At 44.1% G+C, this 21,901-nt stretch overlaps 1 protein-coding gene across 1 annotated transcript in view; it reads left to right on the forward strand.

Annotated features, from left to right (window-relative positions):
- Nucleotides 1-957: 957 nt before the first annotated feature.
- Nucleotides 958-21,901, forward strand: part of phlpp2 (PH domain and leucine rich repeat protein phosphatase 2) — a 36,319-nt gene continuing 15,375 nt past the window's right edge. The window contains exons 1-8 of the mRNA XM_064312495.1: nt 958-2,248; nt 4,281-4,558; nt 7,252-7,385; nt 14,495-14,685; nt 15,234-15,359; nt 17,390-17,544; nt 18,892-19,038; nt 20,079-20,309. Coding sequence (XP_064168565.1) covers nt 2,042-2,248; nt 4,281-4,558; nt 7,252-7,385; nt 14,495-14,685; nt 15,234-15,359; nt 17,390-17,544; nt 18,892-19,038; nt 20,079-20,309 — 1,469 coding nt within the window. The 5' untranslated portion in view covers nt 958-2,041. The remainder of the gene's footprint in view (nt 2,249-4,280; nt 4,559-7,251; nt 7,386-14,494; nt 14,686-15,233; nt 15,360-17,389; nt 17,545-18,891; nt 19,039-20,078; nt 20,310-21,901) is intronic.

Genomic DNA, 21,901 nt, shown 5'->3' on the forward strand with positions numbered 1-21,901 from the left:
GACTTGTTGGACCAATACATGAGATTTCAAAATGCTGATTGAATGTTTTTCATTCAATGATATAGGAACATCTCCAACAAATTTTATTTTGGTTATGTCAAACTCTAGTAATTGCTATTTAGTAAAGTGTGCATGCGTCGTGTTTCTCCCCACAAAATTATTTGGTTTTAAAGTGCCAGTTTATTCCCCTGCCTGCCAGTCACTCTCATTTGCTGATATAAAAGCAATGATTGCTCTGCTTTCATCTCAGTACTGTACATGTACTGTATAAATTATCATCCTAAGTGAGTTAGTTTTCGTACAGGTGTCTGCCTTACTTTTTCATTCAATTGATATAAAGTAATATATATATATATAATCATGGCAACCAATGAGACACATAACACAGACTGTCTTGAATTCTGTTTGTTTATAAGTGACTACTTGTGAAAATCAGTAATCATTTACACAATATTTAGGTACTGGGTGGAGGATTAACAATGTGTTTGCTTGCAAAAGAGCATCAGGGTGAATGGGTGGGGTAGTTATGTCCTTAAACTTTCCATGGCCCTTCCCCAGTCTGACAGCAGCAGTGGATTCCAATGTGTTGCAGTGGAGCCACAAGGAACTCCAAGAGTGCCATCTTGGTCCCTGTTCACGTTCATGAATGGGGACAGAGCTATGGCTGTGGGACTGAAAGGCATTCTGCCCACCGCCTGGGGGGAATCAACCACCCTTGCACCAGATAAGATAAGGTCCTTTTTTTATCCCCTTCCCACTGTATGGTGTGAGTGAGTATCCCAGGTCACCTTTGTGATGATTCATGATGGAGTCTCGTCCCTCTGCACTGTCAAGAAGTAGTGGGCCTTCAGGTGATGGTGGCAGCATGAATTAGCAAGACAGAAGAAAAATGAATTATGTTTTGGGGCCACCAGCGGCATCGCCTGGGGGCCTGGACTGAATTACTCATCTCCCGGGCTGTGCTGGGTGATCCAAAAGACAACTTGAGCGAGTCAGAAGTGTGTTCTGCATGTACCACACTCTATATAGAAGTACCCCATGGGTGCTGTTGTGTGTTGGGCACACCTCTGGCTTGTCATAAAGCCAGAAGGTGAAATTACTCAAATGACTCTGGAAAGGTTATGCTTGATTTCAAGACATTATTGATATTCTCGATGGCAGCCTTGATGCCCGGTGAAGCATGCTTTGCATTGAGTGGTATTCCCTTTGTAACTCAGTTTTTTTGTTTTGTAATTAGGTTTAGTGATCTTAACCCTGTGTGTACACAACGGTTGTATTGAAAGGTTATTACTTTTTTTATTGAAGCTTATTAAAGAGTGCTTCAATTTCCTCCCACAGTCCAAAGACATGCAAGTAGGCTAATTGGAGACTCTAAATTGACCATTGGTATGAATGGTGTGTGTGCCCTGCTATAGATTGGTAGCTTGTCCAGTGTGTATTCTTGCCTCTCGTCCAATGCTTGCTGGGATAGGCTCCAGCACCCCCTCCCCCATGACCCTGCTCAGGATAAGCAGATATAAATAATAATACTGATAATAATAATAATAATAATAATAATAATAATAATAAACACATTAAATGGTAATGCTGATGATGATGATGGTAATAATAATACTAATACTGCCTGTGCTATTTAATGTTTCCAAGACTTCTGAGCCTGTATGATAAGTTATACTATAAAATACCCAATGGGGGAAAATAATATCTCTGAAATATGAATTATCAAGAGTATCAGGCTTCAAAAATTGGCTTATAATAAATATGACGCAGACACAAATAGCCCATGTTGGGCACTTGGGCAATATAAAATTCGTGATTCTAATGAATAATTCAGTAAACTCCTCCTCCGAATTGGGCTGTGCCCAATGAATAATAACTAGCCCTGCCCCTCTAATATTTATTAATTTGGTCCTTCTGACAGCCCCGATGTTCAGTCTCGTTATGGCGTTTTACCAACCCAGAATGAGATTTTTTAGTGCTGGGTGCATTGGAATTTACCACTTATGAGATGTGACGTTCTGTTCGGCTTGTCATCGTGAACATGAAAATGGAAGAAGAGGATAGTCCGACGAGGGCGGTACCGAGTACCAGTCCAGACGGGAAAAAGGGTGGTGTCGAAGATAGCGGGTCTTCTGCTCGTGTCCTACTGGACACTGAGCTTTGCGAAACTGGATCTAATCAAGTGGCAGGTCTAAACTGCCACAACGGGCGGACCTGGCGTGGTGGAACCGGAATACGAGTTCTGAAGGTAGGCTACGCATCACGCCCTGTCATCCTGTATGCGAAAACACGGTAGTCAACGAGCAACTAGCTGGCTAGCGAATTAGTGTCGTTGCATGTTATAAAGCAAGGGCCGAACTACGTGCGATCGCTTCATACCTGACTCTTGTGCAAATGTGCAATTAACTTTGCTGTAATGCTGTTGTTTTCTCGTCTTATGCTTTTCCAAACAAGACTGGTCTTATTAACGGTCAGTTATTTAGCGTGTCCCTCTGATTTAAGTAGCCAACTTGCTTGCTTGCTAGCTTCATACTGCTGTGGCAATGACATGTGTTTGACGGCTCGATTTTATTAAGATGTCAAACCCGTGTTCAATAACGTTAATCTAATCTACTGTTAAGATCATTATAACGTGTATGCGCGTTCGTTGCAGAGCGACACCTGAAGCCCTTTCACCTGTTGTAACAAGTAACCTTAATATTAACGCCTATGAAAAAAAAGAAAAGATCTTGATAACTGAACGTTATATCTATCAGTAGCCTACAGTTCTTGTGATATTACATGCACATTTTGATAGGGGGGTAGTAAAACGTGATATCCCAGTGTAATTACTGCGTTAGTCTATCACAGATGAGAATGTTCTGAACAATGATGCATTTAAAGGATATCCTACTTTCGGACAGTAGTGCTCGCTAAATGCCTAGAGACCTTCGCGCAACAGCCCACATCTCATCTCTGATGACCGATTCCACCCTGGTTTTCCGTATAGGATACTTCGCCATTATGTCATCATGAGTTGACCCTTTATATGTGTGATGTGGCTACGTAGCAAGCATGGATTTCAAAAATTATGTCGCATCATCCTCAAAGTGCAGCTGGGAATTAATCTCTTGTACTAGAGAGAACATATGCATAATGTTAACTCTAGTAAAAGACATGTCTTGTATCAATTGTAAATTTTACAGCCCTGACACTTCCTGAAAAGGCGAGGTGTGTGTGTGATATATACACGTGTGTGTGTGTCATCAGACATTATTTTACGACCTGCCATGATTGTGTATTGTTCATATTCATTTTGCTCAGCAAACAGTTTCCAGAAATTGTAATGGTTTATAATCATAGAAACTACTTGTTTGAGGTATTTTAGTATCATCTGCATTGTTTGCTTATGAATCTGTTTTTGAAGCCTGCAGTTTAACATTTTGGTAGCATTGCGGTAACAGTTTGGTGTCCAATAGCGCTTTTCTTGATCTTGTAGGTAATGATTTTCATAGCAGTAAAGGAGCAAGGTATACAGTATATTTTTTGATGAGTTTTGGATAGGATTGTGTCTGGATGTATGCGTTTGTGATTGATTGTGTTGTGTACTGGTGCTGTGACGTACGTGATGAGCTATCACACTGGGTTTGCATCAGGAGTTGCCAGGTCTGCTGTCATCACAGTTTTGGGAAGAGCACCTCCCTGCTTTTACCTAATGGAGGATAGGTCATGGTGGCATGACATCATCAGTGTGACTAATGACCTGATTTTTCCCGCTTCTGTTTTGTACACATTACCAGGGTGTTTGCTTGCAGCATACATATTTGTGTCCCGTTACCCTGCTCCCATGTTATATATACCAGGGCAGTGTGAAGGCTGTCCCAGGAAGGTGTGGCGTTCTGTATTGTGTGGCTCACATTTACCAAGGTCTCGATACTGATGGATACTTTGCATATTTAGCAGAAAGAAAACAGACAAATAATTCCAAGGATGTAGACAGTGTAGTCTGTAAGATCTGTCAACTTTATCTGAGCTGATGCATGAAGAATTGGATGCAGCACGATGTAACTTAATACACACATACAATGTTTTTTGTAAGCAATCAGTTTGGCTAGTCAGTCAGACTTACCGAAAGTGCACATTGAAAAATTTAACAGCTGAACATATAGGCCTAGGCCTATCACTGTACAGAGGACTTTGTTTCACTGATGATGAGTCCTTCTTTATCCTATATTATGAATCGGTGCAATGGCAAGCTAGACCCAGCACTGGCTTACTTTGGCCCATTTTCCTTCCACCAGCGCAATATGAAGCGGAATGGGAGTCGGGGCTGTGTGACCAGGAAGACCCGCTTTGGGTCACGGGAGCGGGACTGGTTGAAGGGGGACGCCCAGCGGGGGTGCGTGTGCCTCTATGGGGCGGCAGACCCCCAGCTCCCCTCCTCAGGACCCCAGACCTCCTCTACCTCACAGCCGGACCTGCGACTGGTACTCTGCTCCACCAGCACCACGGTGGAGGAGCTGTGTGCCCAAGGGGAGAGTAAGGACCTGTACCTGCAGCTGCATGGGGACCTGATCAGGTACTGTAACAGGTGGCCGCAGTTTCTCAGTGGAGTCTTTTTGACTGACTCTTTAGTGCTAACTACTGTCTGTCGTACGCTCTGTCTCATCCCTACTGTACAGTTTCCTACGGTGGCCCATATCCTTATCTACTGTCGTATACAGTCTTCTGTTTCTTGTACGTCACATGCTTTCTATGTAGTCGTTGCACTAGACATTGCCCTATAAGTTTACCAGAGTAAACTGATGTTACCTCTCACATGTCAGCCTCTCATACATTATATTTCCTGACTTTTAAAATTAACTTGTTTCTGAGACTTTGATAGATGATTGCCTGAACATAAGGTTTGGTACTTTCACCTAGTTTCACACCAAAGCTCTGGTCAGGCAACGGTGTTAGCCTGCCCATTTCCACTGTCTGTGCCCTGAATTGCACTTTTGTGTCTACTCTGTGTACTGCAGTGAGAAATAGTTATGTAGCACATAGTTGGGCAAATTGCTGGAATCTTCCAGAACATTTTGCCTCCACGTGAGCATGACTCTGGCAAAAACTAGTTCATTGTGCTGGTCACATTGAGTCTTACCCTGTGACTGTGTTTGAACTGACTGATGTAGTCACTAGTCCTTGTGGGCTATTTTTGGACTGAATGGTGTTTTAAGGGGCCCATGACAAAATGCTCTAAAAGCCTCTTCACCGTCATGAAAAATATGTGTCCATTTCCTTGCAAATAAAACATCCTCCTTTTTCTCAGAATGCATATTTATCAACTGAAATGTTTCATGAATCACCATAAGATTGCATGAAGGTACCAGCTAACAGCAAGAATGACACACTGCTCTGTATCTTCGAGAAGATTAAGAAGCTACAAAGATTCAAATGCTTCCCTCTTCCCTGCTGCTTTTGGGTTGGGGATTTTGCAAATATTTTAAGCTCATCTTTGGCTAAAAACAAAGAATTTTTCCTAAGGTTGTGCTGGCAGAGACGGACCTGGATTCAGCTCTCAGTAATCCTCAATCCTGTAAGAGGTGTTGAGGCCGGCACCATGCAGCTGGCATCTGAGCAGCCAGCACAGTCTGGGAAATGAGATTCCTCTGTCCGGGGGAGACTGGGCTGTCAGGGCAGAGAGGGGTGACATGGCAGAGCGGAGACTCCATTTCACCTCTCTCTTTGTGCACAGGCACAAACAAGAACCAGTCTATACCTGCTCAGATGAACTCAGCATGCAGAAATGGCCATTACCGGCATGCTCACTGCTTCTCTGTGTGAAATACTGAGCAGTGGTGATGAGAATGGGGTTTCCCATCCCTGGTCTGGGGGATACCTTTGTCATGTTCTTTTTTTGTTTAATTTTCAGCTTCTGAACAATCTTATATATGTCTGGATGTTCGCAGTGTAAAAACATTCACAATGCTCTAAAATGGATTGTATAAATATGTACAATATATGGGAAATAAACATAACCAAAAAATAAACATGTACAAACCGGACCCTAAAAACAACAAGGCCGTGGGGCACACTCATTTCAGCTAAGGATGAAGCCTCAGTGAAACTGCATCTGGGTGGGTACAGGCCCACTGAACACATTAATTATAAGGGTACTTCTTGTCATCTCAGCAAGTTTACCGATGATTCTAGAAGAGACTGGTAGTGTGACCTCTCTGCGAGAGCTTTGGAGTCACCCTCTGACATGCATATTGAAAGCGTGAGTGGACCCTGCATCTGCTCGGCACCATGAAGGCTTTCAGAAAGCCATGCTTGCTGTATTTCAGCATTCAGGGATAGGAGAAGATGTGGGGCAACCCAAGAAAAGCATTTTTATCTGAGACAAAACATTTTGTTGCAGCACAATAAAATAAGTGCTGCCATTTTTGGATTAAGGCTATACTTCGAGATCCATTTTCTTTCTAACGTTGCAAAATGGACCACAGATGAAGTGATGAGGCTCAAGTGCCAAATGCACAGCAAAAGAAAGAACTGTGCTTGTCTGATATATGTATGCTTGGACCATCCAACCAAACACATTCCCATGGCTTTATAGCCATCATACAACCACTAAAGAGGCGTTTTACTCCTCTGTGTTTTACTGCTTGCCCTCACTGTTTGTTTGCAGAGAGCCACGTCTCACTTTCATTTATTTGCCCTTTAGTTCACTGTCTTAAGTTGGAAAATAGGGTGCTTAAACCCCCGTTTGATACCAGTGTTAAGTCTACTAACAGGATTACCGAGCGGAGGATTAGCTGATGCTTTGATCAGGTGTTCAGGGCAACTGGGTGACACAGGGCGTTACTCATTAGCATTGTGTGATCTAGAAAAACAAAAGACTTGATAACTGCATTATTGCTACCATACACACCATAATATTGGATTGAATTTTGTTAGGAGGATTTTGTTTCTGCATGTCTGTTTAAATATGGAAGTAGAACTATGATGGTGCAGAAGGGGTGCCCTCTGGGAGACATGAAGTATCACTTTACACAAGATTGGCAGGAGCATTTTAATGTGAGCAGTGTTCCATGCCTGCATGTTCCTAGTCAGGTAATTCAGACTGCTGTGCCTGACATCAAGCGAGTGAGTCTTGCATCTCAGCCCCCTTGCTCCCTGGGGAAAAGACACGGAGCACGCTATGTGTGCTGGGGCCTGTGTGCAATGGACGTCGTAGGCAAAGGTAAACGCCTGTATTATCTGACTGAAAGTTACCCTGTTCACTTACAGGAGGCTGGATCCCACAGAGCGCCCTCTCCAAATCGTGTACGACTACCTGGCAGCCATGGGGTACAGGGACCCACTGAGGATACAGTGGGAGGCGGCCAACTCGGACCTGAGCTGTATGATTCGCTTCTACAGGGGTGAGTGACAGCTTGATGCCTGGCATTTGGGAATACAAATAAAGAAATTATATATTTATTGTACTACTGTAATAATAAAAATAATAATAATAATGTTGTTGTAGTTATAGCAGTTATTTATCTTCCATTGTCATTAGACTTTTAGTTGTGGCCGATGGTATTTGTATTTCAAATCAAACAATGACTACAAACCAATATTCAGAATGTCTACATTTATTTAATAATTTTTATTTAACATACGGTATATTGCACTATATTACAACAGTGCCATTCAATGAGTCAAGTCCCCTATTTCAATTTAGCGTAAGTGTCGGGACAAAGTTAGTTCTGACAAATGTAATGACTTGCAAGATCAATATTCCGTTGCATACCCCTTACATATGATGACTGCAGTGGATTCTGTGACTCATGGACATCACTTGGTTCATGATGTGATCCTTAGACATGCTCTGCCATGCTTTTGCTGCTGCTTCCTTCAGTTACTTTGTGTTTGCTGAGGTTTCAGGCTTCAGCCTGAGGTTTAATAGTTTCCTATTAAGCAAGCGAAAGGCATCAGCTGGAATTTACATCTGGAAGTGTGGCGTCTGAAATTGGCCTTGTTCAGTCTTCTGCACATTCTGTCACGCCTAATGTACAGAGATCATTAGCAATGACTCCAGCTGAACATTTTGGGTAATCATCGTGTCATCACTTCTTTGTGTCTTGCATGGATGACCTGATCGCTGGTCCTTCAGTCCATCAGTGGTTAGTTTCTTCTTTAGGACATTCCGTACTGTTGACTTTGGAATGCATTCTTCAGTACCTCTGATTGATTTTTTCAGCCTCACAAGACTTTTCTTGGTTGTCACTGTTCTCTGGCAGTTTTCCTGTCTTGCTTATGAAGTAGACTGTACAAACATTTCCAAAGGATATAACCCATGCTCTGACACTCACAGCTTTCCAATTATAAATTATAATTTCAGTAATATGGAGTGAGATTTGTAACAGCTGATGGTCATTTTACATACTTATGCCCACTTGGAGTAGGGAGACTTGAATCATTGAATGGCATTCCTGGAATATAGTTCAATTTCTATGTGGTGAGATGGTTAGAAATTCCGATTTACTGGGAGTGTTACATAAATGACTCCTTGATTTTTAACCGTCCTATCACAAAGAGTTTGTCCCAATACTTATGCCCACTTGGAATAGGGAGACTTGACTCATTGAATGGCATTGTTGGAACATTGTTCAATTTCTGTTTGGTGAGTTGGTGAGATGGGTAGGAATTCCTATGTACTCGGAGAGTTGCATGAACGATTCCTTAACCATCCTATCACAAAGAGTTGGGTTTGGCACTCTCTGTGCTTGTCATTGCCTTGAAATAAATATGACTGGCCGGAATGTTTAAATTTCACGTTCCGTTTTGTCGCTGTTCTAGAAGCCAAAATGGGATGCTTCCTAGAATATCGTTCTATTGATAAGCATTTCCGCTAACAAAGCAGCAGCGTGTCTGAAACTGAATAGTTTAATAGTTTATTTATGCTTCCATAAAGGGACCCTGGTCTATTTTGTTTGGCTTTCACTTTGGAAGTAATACCTTCTGGGTTCAGAGGTTGATTGCTCAACTGTTTGTTGGAGATTGCAAAATGGCTTTTGCACCAAGCTGAATCTTGTGTGTTTTCCTCTTAAAATGTTACACTTCCTGCTGTATAGAATGTGGTTTTCTCGACTTTATTACATGTGTAGGCTCTCTTTATAAGGTTAGGCTAGTCTGAATCGTCAGATCTTTATGGCATTTCGAATGAGGCCCATCCATATTTGTGAGTGATGTGAAAGTCAGTGAAGGGAGTAGGATCAGTGATCAAAGTTCAGTAATTCCCTGGAAGGGGGAAATATTGTCCCGAGAGACACAGTAAGTGTAAAAAGTGTAGACTCGATTGACCATTTTTCACCTACCCTGTTGAACATTAAACTAAGTCATACAAGCAGGCACAAAACTACCCTAATGAGCATTAATCTACATTCATTAAACTATGAATTGCAAGTGAACTGAGCCCAACTCAGGCTGGTTTTTTGCATTTCCCTGCTGGCTGATTCTGTTTATGATGTTGTTTTTTATGTTGACATTTCTTATATGAGGTGCAAAATGAACGTGCTCGGTGTTTGAGGGAGTGATGTGTTTTGGTTGGGATGGTTTCCAGGAGTGCCGGTTTTGGTCACATGATCGATGTCAGCAGGGCGACTCCGCCACACTGCTCCACGGTCCCACGGCCCACGCCGTGTCAGCGGCTGTAATGATCCTCTTAAGTGTGCTGATAGGCTTTACTCCTGAGTAAATGGGACCTGATGTTCTGCATAACCTATTAATAACCTGGCTGATCCTCTGGTGCTGAGGATCCAGGGCTAGGGCAGTGCAATCAGAGAGCAGAGATGGCTGAGCTCTGATTGAAAAAGTGCCCTCATAGCTCACACACTTCCACTGCACCCTTCCCCTGCTCTGCACACGGTCAAACATCCGCTTCTTCACAGAGCCTCTGTTCCTCCACACGCATCTGCTCTATACGTACTGTATATTGCATTAAAGTGTCGAGTTTTATAGTTAGTACTGCCGTGGGAATCGTTTTCTATTTTGCACTGATTGGTAACTTTCACACACTGATATCTGGAAGTGAGTTGTCCATACGTTGAATAGCTTGTGACGTTACATTGTACTGGCAAAGACCCTTGGACTGCTGTTTATGCAGGGGATTTATATATGGCTTGAGAGTTAGCCGATCCACCGGCTGTTGTGTGTGTCTTGCCTTATGAGAAAGTTCTACTGGTCATTGGCTCGATCATTTGCATAGCACAGCTAGCAGTGTCCTATTGGCTGAAGCTGTCAGTCCAGACAGAGTTCCAGTCTGTGGACAGCCTCTCCTTTTTGAGCTCCTGGGAAATGCTAGGTTCAGAAGATTGAGACCTCAGGCCTCCACCTGCCTCCCTGGCATCCTCCCGAGCGTGTTCCCGGACTCTCCCCAGCCACGCTGTGATTGGAGGAATGTGCACCGAGTCTCATCTGTGGTGGCCAATAGCTTTCACTCCATGGCTCCAGCCTCAGGTGGTCATCCTCCGTCTCTCACCTGACCTCACACTCCAGCACTGGCCCACAGCTGTGGCCAGGTCATACCTCATTAGGATGCCTACGCAGGGATCTTGTTGCTAACCATGCCAAAGAATCCACCTCTCATTGACGTATTTCAGAGTACTTAAGGCTTGTTTGTCAGTCATGTGAATATTGTCTGTGCTCTTCATTCTTAGCTGCATCTCATTTATCATTGTTTCCTCTAATCAATTTTCTCCTTTTACAATCACCGAGACTCAGAACAGTATCCGATCAGGGTTTTTGAGATGAGGTTTATAATACAACGTAGAAAATCAGTTGTAATGTTAGTGTTGGTAAAGAAATAAAGAAAACATGACTGGAGTACTGGCCTATGATGTTTTCTGTTTCCCTGTCCCGCCCCCCATACCCGCTCCCCCCCTAACCCAAACCAAGCAGCGTAGCATAAATGAAATAAAAACAAACATGCAAAGTGACGTGGGTGGAAAGAAACATAAATAAATGCTGACTTAATTAACCGCCCCCTTTAAGAAAACACAGTGAAGAGCCAGAGAGTAAGTGGGGTGGTCGTCCAGCACAGCTGTGGCGCTCCAGACTCCAGGAGTTCTGGGGAGTTCTGGCCCCGCTCCACCGGGGCCCGGCTGAGCGCTCCTCCACAGCCGTGACGGCGGTTAGCCCCCCCCCCCCTTAATCGCCTTCCTCGCTCCAACCGGAGCGGAGCTGCTGTCGTCGAGAGCGCCGCACGGAATAAATCATCTCTCCGTTCGCTTTATTCGCCTAATGAGTTATCGAGCCAGTGTGTCAGTGAGGAAAATAACTGTGTAAACGATGCACAGACCCCTCCGCTTCTGACAGGCCCGAGTGGGACCAGAGAGGCCTGGCCCGCGGTCCCCCCTGAAACAGCCTGTCTGCTCATCTGGATTATTTTTTAAGAGAGTCAGCCGTGTCTTGCTGGGAGCTGGATGAGGTGAAGGCGCTAGTGGAGCCTCCCATATGTTTGGTGCTCAGAATTACTAAAGGACTCCTCTTGTAGCATTCATTTTCACAATATAGTGTGACACTATCCTGGGCATCTTTTCGCACTGTGGGCATTAGGTGTGCGTATGCGTGTGTGTGTGTGTGTGGTACAAACAGTATGGGGTGTGTCTGCCTCTTACTCTTAATCAATGGATAAATCTGGATTTAATATTGTTCTAATTGTTCATGTTGTTCTAGTTGCTGCTGAATATACCTTTTTTTTGTGGCTAATAATCTCATGGTAGCTCTGTACTTCTGATGTTTTATATGATGAATTTCAAATCATAGCCAGAGCATGTACATCCACCAAGTATGGGGCATGGTCCTTGCCCATGTACTGTTGGAACCGTAATTAATTTCTCATGCCATCCTTGAAATTTGAAATTCTTTTAGCTACTTGTTATGTGAAGGCTAACAGTATGCATGTAAGTGGAAACCATATTAGCTCAACTGATGTTTCATCATCAAGCTTTCCTGTTTAGTAGCTTAGCGGGGCTCCTATCCAGGCTTAATGGATGGGTGGGCATGGATGACTTATCGCTTGCTAACACTGCTGGAGGTGCGAAACACACACAGGGGGCGGGAACAGCACCTCCCCAGCGGACTGAAGGGATTGAGTAATGGTGCTGGACCCAAAAGAAAGGACTTGGAAGGAGAGGGAAATTGCACTGTTGGAAGATCTTTTCTAAGAATGAAAGTCCTTGTGGGCTTTATATTGCTGACATTTTTAATATGTTTATTATTATAAAAAATATCACGCTGTTCTGAGACTTTCCGGTGTAGGCCTTTGTTTTGGTTCCTTGCCTGCGTCCTGCAGAGTCAATCTAATCTGTTGTTCAGGCTAAAATGGATCAAACAAACCGTGTTCATTTAATTTAATTTCCTTACTTAAAGAAGTGACATACCTGACTCATTATCAGCTCAGTGCAGATCTTTAACTGCTGAATGGAGTAAAAACCTACAGGACGGTTGATCTCCAGGAACAGAGTTGGTCACAAAGTTAAATCTAATTTGTGAGGGAGGATTGGATCTGCTGGCTGCCCTGTAGAGAGAGTCCCCGATGACCTGTATTGGGAAAGAAGAGCTGGCAGACTGCAGTCTATTGATCGGTATTCAGCATGGTAACAATGCACTGCCTCTCTTCCAGATCAAAGGATTGTGTGTGTCTGGACTTGGATGAAGACACAGAGCTGAAAGACTGCTTTCAGCACTACTTGTGGAAGTGTAGTGTAATTGTTAAGGATTTGCTTTAGCAACTTAAGAGGTTGCCAGTTTCGTTCCAAGTTGGGACACTGCCACAGTTACAAGGTTATTATTCAGGTGGTACCCCTTAAAAAGATATCCGTGATTTAAAACAGGTGACTCACTATTGCATGTACAACTTCAGAATGGGGGGGAAGAGGCCTTTGTGCAAGAAATGCGACAGTTTCTCCTGCTGTTCATGGGTGGTGTGTGTGGTGCTTATGTCAGCGAGAGGTCAGTATTCTTTTGAAATATGCCTCTCCTTGCAAAAATATGCCTCTTGCCTGACTGCACAGTCTGATAACTAGATGCCATCAAACAGTGCCTGTGTGCACAATGATTCCTCCCCTTGCTGTTCCATTCCTGACTCACTAGATATCATCTGCAATGCCCAAATATCATCAAAGGAAGCCCCATGTATGTAACTTAAGATGGAGTGTGTGTGTGTGTGTGCATGCATGTGTGTGTGCGTGGTGCATCAGTGGTTTTGTGCAGGCTTGTGTGACATGTGGTGTGTGTGTGTGAGTGCGCATGTGCATGTGTGTGCATGCGTGTGTGTGTGCGTGCGTGTGTACGTGTGTGTGTGCATATGTTGGGATGGAGGGTATTGTGTCCTCTTCTTTGGCGTCTTCCTCCCTGTGGCTCCCCTTTGCACTGCTTGCTCTGTTTGTGACAGACCAACCTTCACCCCTCCCACTGTCACATAGAGGACAGGATAAAAATATGGATCAAAATATGCCTTGTGTAGCATCCCCTCCCCCCCCCCCCAATCCCAATGACACTCTGCAGCCTCTTGGGTTTCAGCACTGCTCTCTGTGAGGGGAAGCCCAGGATTCAGACAGGAATATCTATCCTGCAGCCACAGCATCTGTGCTGCTTGTTCATTTGCAGTTTTCTAAGCAACACAATGTCAAATCACCTGAATGTCCAATCAGATCCTTTCTTGCCCTCTCAGTAATGAAATAACAGACAATGGCAGCAAAATAGGTGTCTCTGTGGTGTTGAAAACTGAGGGACAGTATTGAAGATGGAGAACCTCCTTGTCTCTTAAAATGAGACAAAAAAAGTATTTTTCTCTGTATTAATTAGGCTGTAATTTAAGATTAAACTTTAGATCCCAGGCCAGTGTTTGGTGCCTTTCTCTGCATAGAAATACTGATTGTGTTACAGAAGAATAGTAAAATTGGATTTGAAATGTGAATTATCAATTTTATGTGACAAAATGGTGATTAATTTATTAACTTGAATTACGGATCTAGGGCAGCAGATTTTAGAAGCAAAAACAACCTTGACAATGTCCCCTTCGTCCTTTTTAACGCTGAGAGCAGATTGAAAGAGAAATAACACACTGACTCCGCACGCAGGGATCGCCGCAGTGTCACTGACAACACTTTCACCTCAGCACAGATGGGAGGGGCTCACTGTGACATCACTAGTGTCCCACAGCCGTGGTCTCTATCCCTTAACACTGATGTAATGAGACGATATCCGGTGCCTCAAAATCTATGAAGTGACTCATACTTACACAAGGAATGAGAGCATATACTTTTCTACTGGCTGCGCAAATGTACATGTGGGGGTTAGCATGTGTGTGCTTACAAATGGCTTCTGACCACACCGTGACCGCGGCCCCTCTCCTTCCGGCTGTGGAGAAGGCGCTGAGCGTGGACCAGCTACGGCGCTTGCTGCTGACGGGCGTGTTCAGCGTGCGGCGTGACCACGCCGTGACCACACTGTGACCGCGCCCCCTCTCGCTCTCCCCCTGCAGAGAGGCCGCTGAGCGCGGACCAGCTGGAGCGCACGCTGCTGACGGGCGTGTTCAGCGTGCGGAAGGGCAAGACGCAGCTGCACAAGTGGGCGGAGCGACAGGTCATCCTGTGCGGCACCTGCCTGATCGTGGCCTCCGTCAAAGACTGCCTGACGGGGAAGATGCACATCCTGCCGCTGGTGGGGGGAAAGGTCAGGGGTCAGGGGTCAGACTGGAGGTGGGGAGGGGGGGAGGGGGGGGGGGGGGCTGGTGGTGTTGGTTTGAGGGAGGGGGTTGTTTTCCAAACCTGCCTCCACCAGTGCGTCAGGGACACTGAGGCCCAGGAGAGAAACATCAACACAGCTGGGAGAGAGATTGAGCAATGCTTGGCCTTGTTTTCTCTACTGCGGAGTAGGGCTTGCTCTTTGATAGTCAATAGCTCAGCTCACCAGAGTCAGACTGGAGCTCTACTCCATAACCTTGAGATGCACCCTCAGGAAAGACCTGCTTATTGATATTCATGATTAAGTGTCCAAATAACAGAGCACAGCATGCCACTGATCTTTAGGTAAACATCAATGGTAGAGTGAAGTCAGTGCATTCTCAACAAGTGCAAAACAAGCCAAATGTTTTTGTTTTTGCTCTTTATCACACTATTTTTTAGGCTTTTTTTTGCAGTGCTGCTGTCTTATAATAAGCTTGTAAAATGTAAGCTGCTTGCATACTCTCTAAAGGTTGCTGTCTGTGATTGTTACCTCAGGTGGAGGAAGTCAAGCGAAGACAGCACTGTCTAATGTTCAGCTCAGCTGGACCCCAGGCCCAGACTTACTTTGTCAATTTTGACCAGCTGGCAGACTACCAGAGGTGGCACCGACAGGCATCTAAGGTAAATCTTTTTCTCTGTGTGCATGTTTCAGTTTGTACATACAAGGTTTTGTACCTCTGTTCTCTGAGTGTGTGTGTGTGTGTGTGTGTGTGTGTGCGCACGTGTATATACGAGAGGCCCAATATAATTCTGCAGCCATCTACAAGACACATTTATAAAACAACTCACATTGCCTTAAAACTGTGAGCAACACTTGCTGCCTCCTTGGCCTTTTCCCAGCTCTGACAAGCTCTTTGAGCGGCCCAGCAGGGGTAGAATGTGCAGACGAAGACCATGAGAAAAACTGAAAATGTAGAATGTTAAACGTAGACCCTCAGTAAGTCTAGGAGGGTTTTATTGTGGGGGGGGGGTCTGGATTGCAGGGTTGGAGGGGCTCAAATGCAGTGTAGAGGAAGCCTTCCTCGGCGCTCGGGCATGCTGAGAGGTCAGCTAACTGGCACTGGGCAGTGCTGGGCACGGGGAGTGGCAGAGGGAGCGCTGTTTGCATTGTGCTTCGTGCCAAGTGGGACACAATCGGGCCCTTGTGTGTCTCGCTGGTGCCTGCGGCTGCCAGGGGAGGAAGGGACCCTGCGATCTGGGACACTGTGCAATGGCCCCTTGCAGCAAACAACACGCTCTCCCTCCCCTCCCCCTACTGCGGTTTGATTGGCTCCACTCTTACTGGAAAGGGAAGCCTAACACAGAACCACAGTTTGTTTCATGAGCTTTTTGTTTTTTCCCCCCCTTTTTTAAACCCTATTCCAAATTGTTTTTCTGAACATAAAAGTAATTAAGGTAGATTAAAAAAATGAAACAGTGGGGAATAAAGTACAGCTTTCCTTTTATCTCAATTTACCTCTTGTTTTACTGTGCCTGAAACATGGTGAAGTAATTTGCGGTGGGCTTTTTGCAGAACATTTATTTCAGACATGTTTTCACAGGATTTGTATTTGCATATTTTCATTGCTTTCCAATATATGTAAATTCATTCATTTTTCCCAATTGGTCATGCTGTGAAAATCAAGCCAATAACTTCTCTTTGAAACTGGCTTTGAAAGTGTCATGTATTCATTTCCAGTGAATTTTGTCTGGTGCAGGGGGGTGGAAAAGACCTCAATGCACAAACTCCTGTCATCACTCGGAGACCTGTGGCTGCACAAAGTCTTATCCTGACAGGACTCAGCAGGGGCTATACTGGGTTGTGCGTGTTGTTGGTTGTATGCTGTGCTTGGTTGTGTGTGTTGTGGATTGTGTGCTGTATTCGGTTGTGTGTTATGAAAGGGTTGTGTAATATACTGGATTGTGTGTGTTGTGGGTTGTGTGCTGTACTGGGTTGTGTGTGTTATGAAAGAGTTGTGTGTATCATGGGTTGTGTGCTGGGTTGTGTGTGTTATGAAAGATTTGTGTGTATCATGGGTTGTGTGCTGTGCTGGATTGTGTGTGTTATGAAAGAGTTGTGTGTATCATGGGTTGTGTGTGTTATGAAAGATGTGTGTGTATCATGGGTTGTATGTGTTATGAAAGAGTTGTGTGTATCATGGGTTGTGTGCTGTGCTGGGTTGTGTGCTGTACAGAAAACCTGGGTCCAAGGCCTCATTCAGCAGCAAGCCCTTCTAAGTGTGAACTTTTTTCAGCTCCCTTATCATCAGAAGTTGAAATATTAACTGGGCTTGACTTTAATCACAGCTATAGTGGGGGTAGATGCTGTTGGTATTTAATTCCCACAATCCATGTGCTGCTGACTGTACACTTCTTGTGTGCTGTTGCCACTGTTGCTACGGTTACCCTGGATTATACTGTGTTCGAGTGGGACTGGAAAATATGGAAAGGTCATCGCAGGTCCATGGCCTGCCATGTGATGAGGGGCGCAATGCTGAGGTGAAATGACATCTGTCTCGACTAAGTACCTCAAATTGCATTATTTTTTCATTGTGAAGTGGAGCGTGTCAGCAGCTCTTGGAGTTTAACACATTTTAACACGGCTTTTGGAGTGCAGCACTCACAGTAGTGAATAATGTTCCGAGCCCACGTGTCGCTTGTGTGTTTCACAGGTGGTGTCCCAGACCGTCAGTCTGGTGGATCTGTCCTGCTACAGCCTGGAGCGCGTGCCCGAGTACCTCTTCTACAGCCAGGACATCACGCACCTCAACCTCCGCCACAACTTTCTGAGGCTGGAGGGGGCGGGCGGACTGCACAGCCTCAATAGGTAACAGTCTACAGCGCGGAGACGCTGACTCTGCTTAAAGAAAGACAGCTTCATCGTGTGTATCCAAGCAGAATTACTATTAGCCGGTCTGACACTGAAAACTGGGGAAACGGTTGTGGTGTTCTGGGTATATCATCATTACTGCAGCATCTGCTGGTACCCTTCTAGAAACATTTATATAGTGATGTGTGTTTTGTGGTGATGTGCCTTTTAAACCCCCATTAGGATACTGTATTTAGTAGACATTAAATACCTGCTTGTCACTTAGATATACACCACTTCTGTGGTTGCAACCTTGTTGGAGTGTAACAGTATTAAACTTAAATCAACATCAGCCCATAGAAGCCTAGGTCTGTTATCAGTTGTTCAACAAAGAGGCCAGTGAGTGGTGATGTGCGTATGTGCGCACTGCGCACACCTCTTACTGGCTGACCACTCCCCCCCCCCCCAATCACTGTGGCTCAGCTGTGAGTTCAGTAATGCTCTGTCACTGCCCACAGAGAGCTGAGAATCCAAAACACAGGTGGGGGGGTTCCGGGGGGGGGGGATCAGACATATGTCCTGACTCACAGCATTCTCGGACCCCACGTTGTCCGAACGCATGGGGGAGAGCATGCATGCTGGGCGTGATGGACCGACTCCCCCAATGCAATTACACAACCATTATCTCTCATCATTTCCACATCACTTACTCCATTATCATGCAGCGTGGTTTCTGTTTATTTCTTTATTTTTTCACACACATTACAGGTCTTGCGTCATGGAAGAATCGCCCCCATTACAGCTAAACTATTGAAACCTTTAGAATGAATAATACCAGCTTTAGAATGTCAGCTCTTGAAATGTCTTTGAGAATGTTTTTTATTGACAAATTGAGAGGGAGGTGGGGAGTTCTCTTGTGTCTGGTTCTTAATATAGCTCCTTTTTGCTTGGATGTGTGTGGCCTGTTCTAGGTTTGGGTCAGTTAAGATTCTGTCCTGCCTGTGAAGAGGATTCTCTGAGAATTTCATGAGCTGACTGTCATGAAGTCTATATTTTAAACTGCTGGATTGTGTTTGAGGGAAGAAAATGTTGGGGAATGGAGACTATTTACAGAATTTTGTGTACATTGTCTTTCAGAAAAACAGTTTTTGTGGATAGCGTTTAAAATGTGTTCTACCTTTTACCTTTTTACTCACCTGTAAAAAGAACTGCCAGAAAACCTTTTGTTGGTAAAACTTGTAAGAACTGATATTGGCGTTGTTTAGATTCTTTTTGAAAAGTTACAACTCCACTGATTGTGAAAAGGCATGTGGCTGCTTCAGTCTGTTCCATTCAGATGTTTGTAGCAGTGATCTCTTTGCCCAGATTCTTACAGCTGAAGAGCTTGAATTTGTCCCATAACCGACTGGGCACCTTCCCAGAGTCCATATGTGAGGTCCCCACACTGACTGAGCTCAACCTCTCCTGCAACGGCATCCATACCGTGCCCTGCCAGATAGGCAAGCTTCAGAGGTGAGTCGTGCGCTGAGAGAGCAGACAGTTCCTTTCAGTGTCTATAGACAACACCTTGAGTTCATATGCCACCCAGATCTTGGTGCTTTTCTTAGCTCAGAATAATAACAATAATGAACAATAATAATAATGGAAGTGGGTGTGACACAACCTGGGTCTCCTTCCAAGACATGATGCGAGCACCTCTGCTCAAGAGGTAAGTGACAGATGCATAGTAGATGAATTAGAGGGCTCCATGTTATGGATAATACTGTATGTAGTTCTCATGTGTGTTCTAGAAATATGCCATGCCAGCTAAATATAGATTGTTCTTTATAGCTGAAGCCAATTAGATTTGTTCTTCCACTCAGATGATTTAGTGGCAGGGCAGTGAGAGATTATTCAATTGCTTGTAAAAATTCATTCCTCTTTTTTCGCATTTTAAAGTCACATGATATCTAGCTCAGGTTGTAGTTTACAGAGCCTTTTCAGCACAGAAATGCACATATTTTACTTTTAATGAAAGCAGTGGCTGGATTTATAATCTCATCTTCAAAATTGAATATAGGAAACTTCAAGCATGGTGATTACAGTGTAAACGTCTGGCTCAGAATGGCCAAAGGCTGAAAAAAATGTCTGTTGAAAGACCTTACTGTAATATGATATGTTGTGGACTAGTGCGTACCTAACCTACATGTCCTTTTTGGGTTTTTTTTTGTTCTTTATTTTTTGTTACTTTGGTTCAGATGATCACGTAATGTTACCGATTCAAGGCGTTTCAGGCTATTTCTGTTAAAATTGTATGTTTAACTGAGGCACTGAAAATGCATTAAGTTAAACTCAGCTGGTTCATGTTAGATCAGCAGATTAAATCAACCTTTTAAGAATGCTCTCAGCCCACTTAGTGCTAGTACTTACAGAGGGCCGGGAAGTTTCGTTCCATACGATGCGTAATGAAATTAGTTGGTGACAGTCTTCTGTGCTGGTGACTGTTCTGAACTGCAGTGTTCTGTAAGTGTGTATATAAGGCTTATTGAGCCTTGCTGTTGCTCTGCCCTCAGCCTGCAGACTCTGTCCCTGGAGGGGAATCACTTGAGCGCCCTTCCCGAGGAGCTCGGCGGCCTGTCGCAGCTCAGCAGCCTGGGGCTCGCCTTCAACCAGTTCCCCCGCATCCCTGCCGTGGTGGAGCGGCTCACCGCCATCGACAGGCTGTCCATGGCCGGGAACAGGGTGGAGACCCTGGAGCTGGGCTTCCTGGGCCGGATGAGTCACCTCAAGATCATCGACCTGCGGTGAGAGGGAGGGGCCCCGCCCCGCCCAGGCCTCAGCCTCGCTACTCCCCCCCCATCATTCCCCCTCCGATCACTCCATTTCATGCGTCGTGCTGAATCAATACTTGCTGGTACTGTAATAAGGAGTCCTCTATTAGTGGATCAGGTAGAGAGCAGGCAGGTGACACACAGGCATCTTCGCTGTTGCAGACAGGGAAGACGTGTCCTGGTTCCCTGATCATACCCTGCCAGGCCTCCCTGCCTCATTTATTGCCCCAATGTTACTTTTGCTTTTTTTTTTTTTTTTTTTAAATAAGTGGATTTTCTTCTCATTAAATCTACAGTAACTGTGAGTCATTTGAAGGCACATGTTTTCCCAGAGGCTGTTCCTGTTTAATTCGTTGGCCTGGCGTAAGCGATTATTCATTGGGTTTCTCAGCCTTTCCATGGAAATTAATTATTCCGCAGAAGGCTTATGCCCGGGATTTCTTTGGATCCGATGGAACTTTGTTGGATTACGCAGTCAGTCGGCTCATAAACTGCAGCAGTATTTCTTTGCAAACTTTGTTTGAAGACAGAGTCGAGTTAATTATTTTATGGCTGGGTATACATTGACATTCTCTCTTGGATTGAACTGCGTTCCCAGAATTACACGGTCAGGCTCAGGCTCAGCTAAAAGTTTACAAAACTGTAAATAAAGTTGAATAAAAAAATAGAAACTCAAAGTAATGAATGCACTCATAAATTAGATTATTAGTCTTAAAACAAATTAGTTTTGGCAGGCGTTACAGTTTAATCCATTTAAATTGAATCCGCTCTTATAACTGAAGAAATAAAAAAGAAAGTAAAAGCTAAACGGATAGTGTTGTGGGTGGGATAGTGTGGCTGGCTGTTAGCACAGGGCTGTTTGTGTGGCTTTGTGACCACAGAGGCCTTTCTTAGTCTATGGTCCCTTCGGTATCAGAAATTATTTTCATTTTTTTCCCAAGATAACGGTGCAATAGTAATTTAAAAATTGGATAAATTTCCATATTTTCTAAATATATTTAAAACCATATTTAAAAATGGTACAGATTTATGCAGTATTACAAAATATATAATTGGACAGATTTATTGCGAGTATTTGGCATATAAATATTCAATGGTTTGCTAACCTGCGTATACAATTTTCACACCCTTGGAAGTCTCACCATCCTCGTATGATGACCACACCGTAATGAGCCGTGATCAGATGGGGATTGGTTTGGTAGTACATTCTGTTACTGGCAGGATAAGATTTTTGCTTGCATTTTTCTTTGTTTTCCTAAACTAACTGGGACATTGTTTTGGGGCTTTATCTTAAGAAGAATTATTCTTATTACTGTAACTCTTCATACAGTGAACAGCTTCTTTTTTTTGATAGTCTCCCCCATTTTCCCCTGCTTCTAAATGGCACCTTACACAAGCACCTTACACAATGATTATACAATGATTGCACTGTAGCATTTGTTTTATTAGAGAAGGTCACTATTAGTGGCATGACTGTTCAGTCTCCCTTATAGGTGCCTGAGCTGTAATTCACCATGGAAAAGGTATAACATGGTTCATCATAGCAGAATGCCTATTAAAGATGT

This window comes from Anguilla rostrata, chromosome 16, assembly GCF_018555375.3.
Source record: "Anguilla rostrata isolate EN2019 chromosome 16, ASM1855537v3, whole genome shotgun sequence".
Lineage (NCBI taxonomy): Eukaryota > Metazoa > Chordata > Actinopteri > Anguilliformes > Anguillidae > Anguilla > Anguilla rostrata.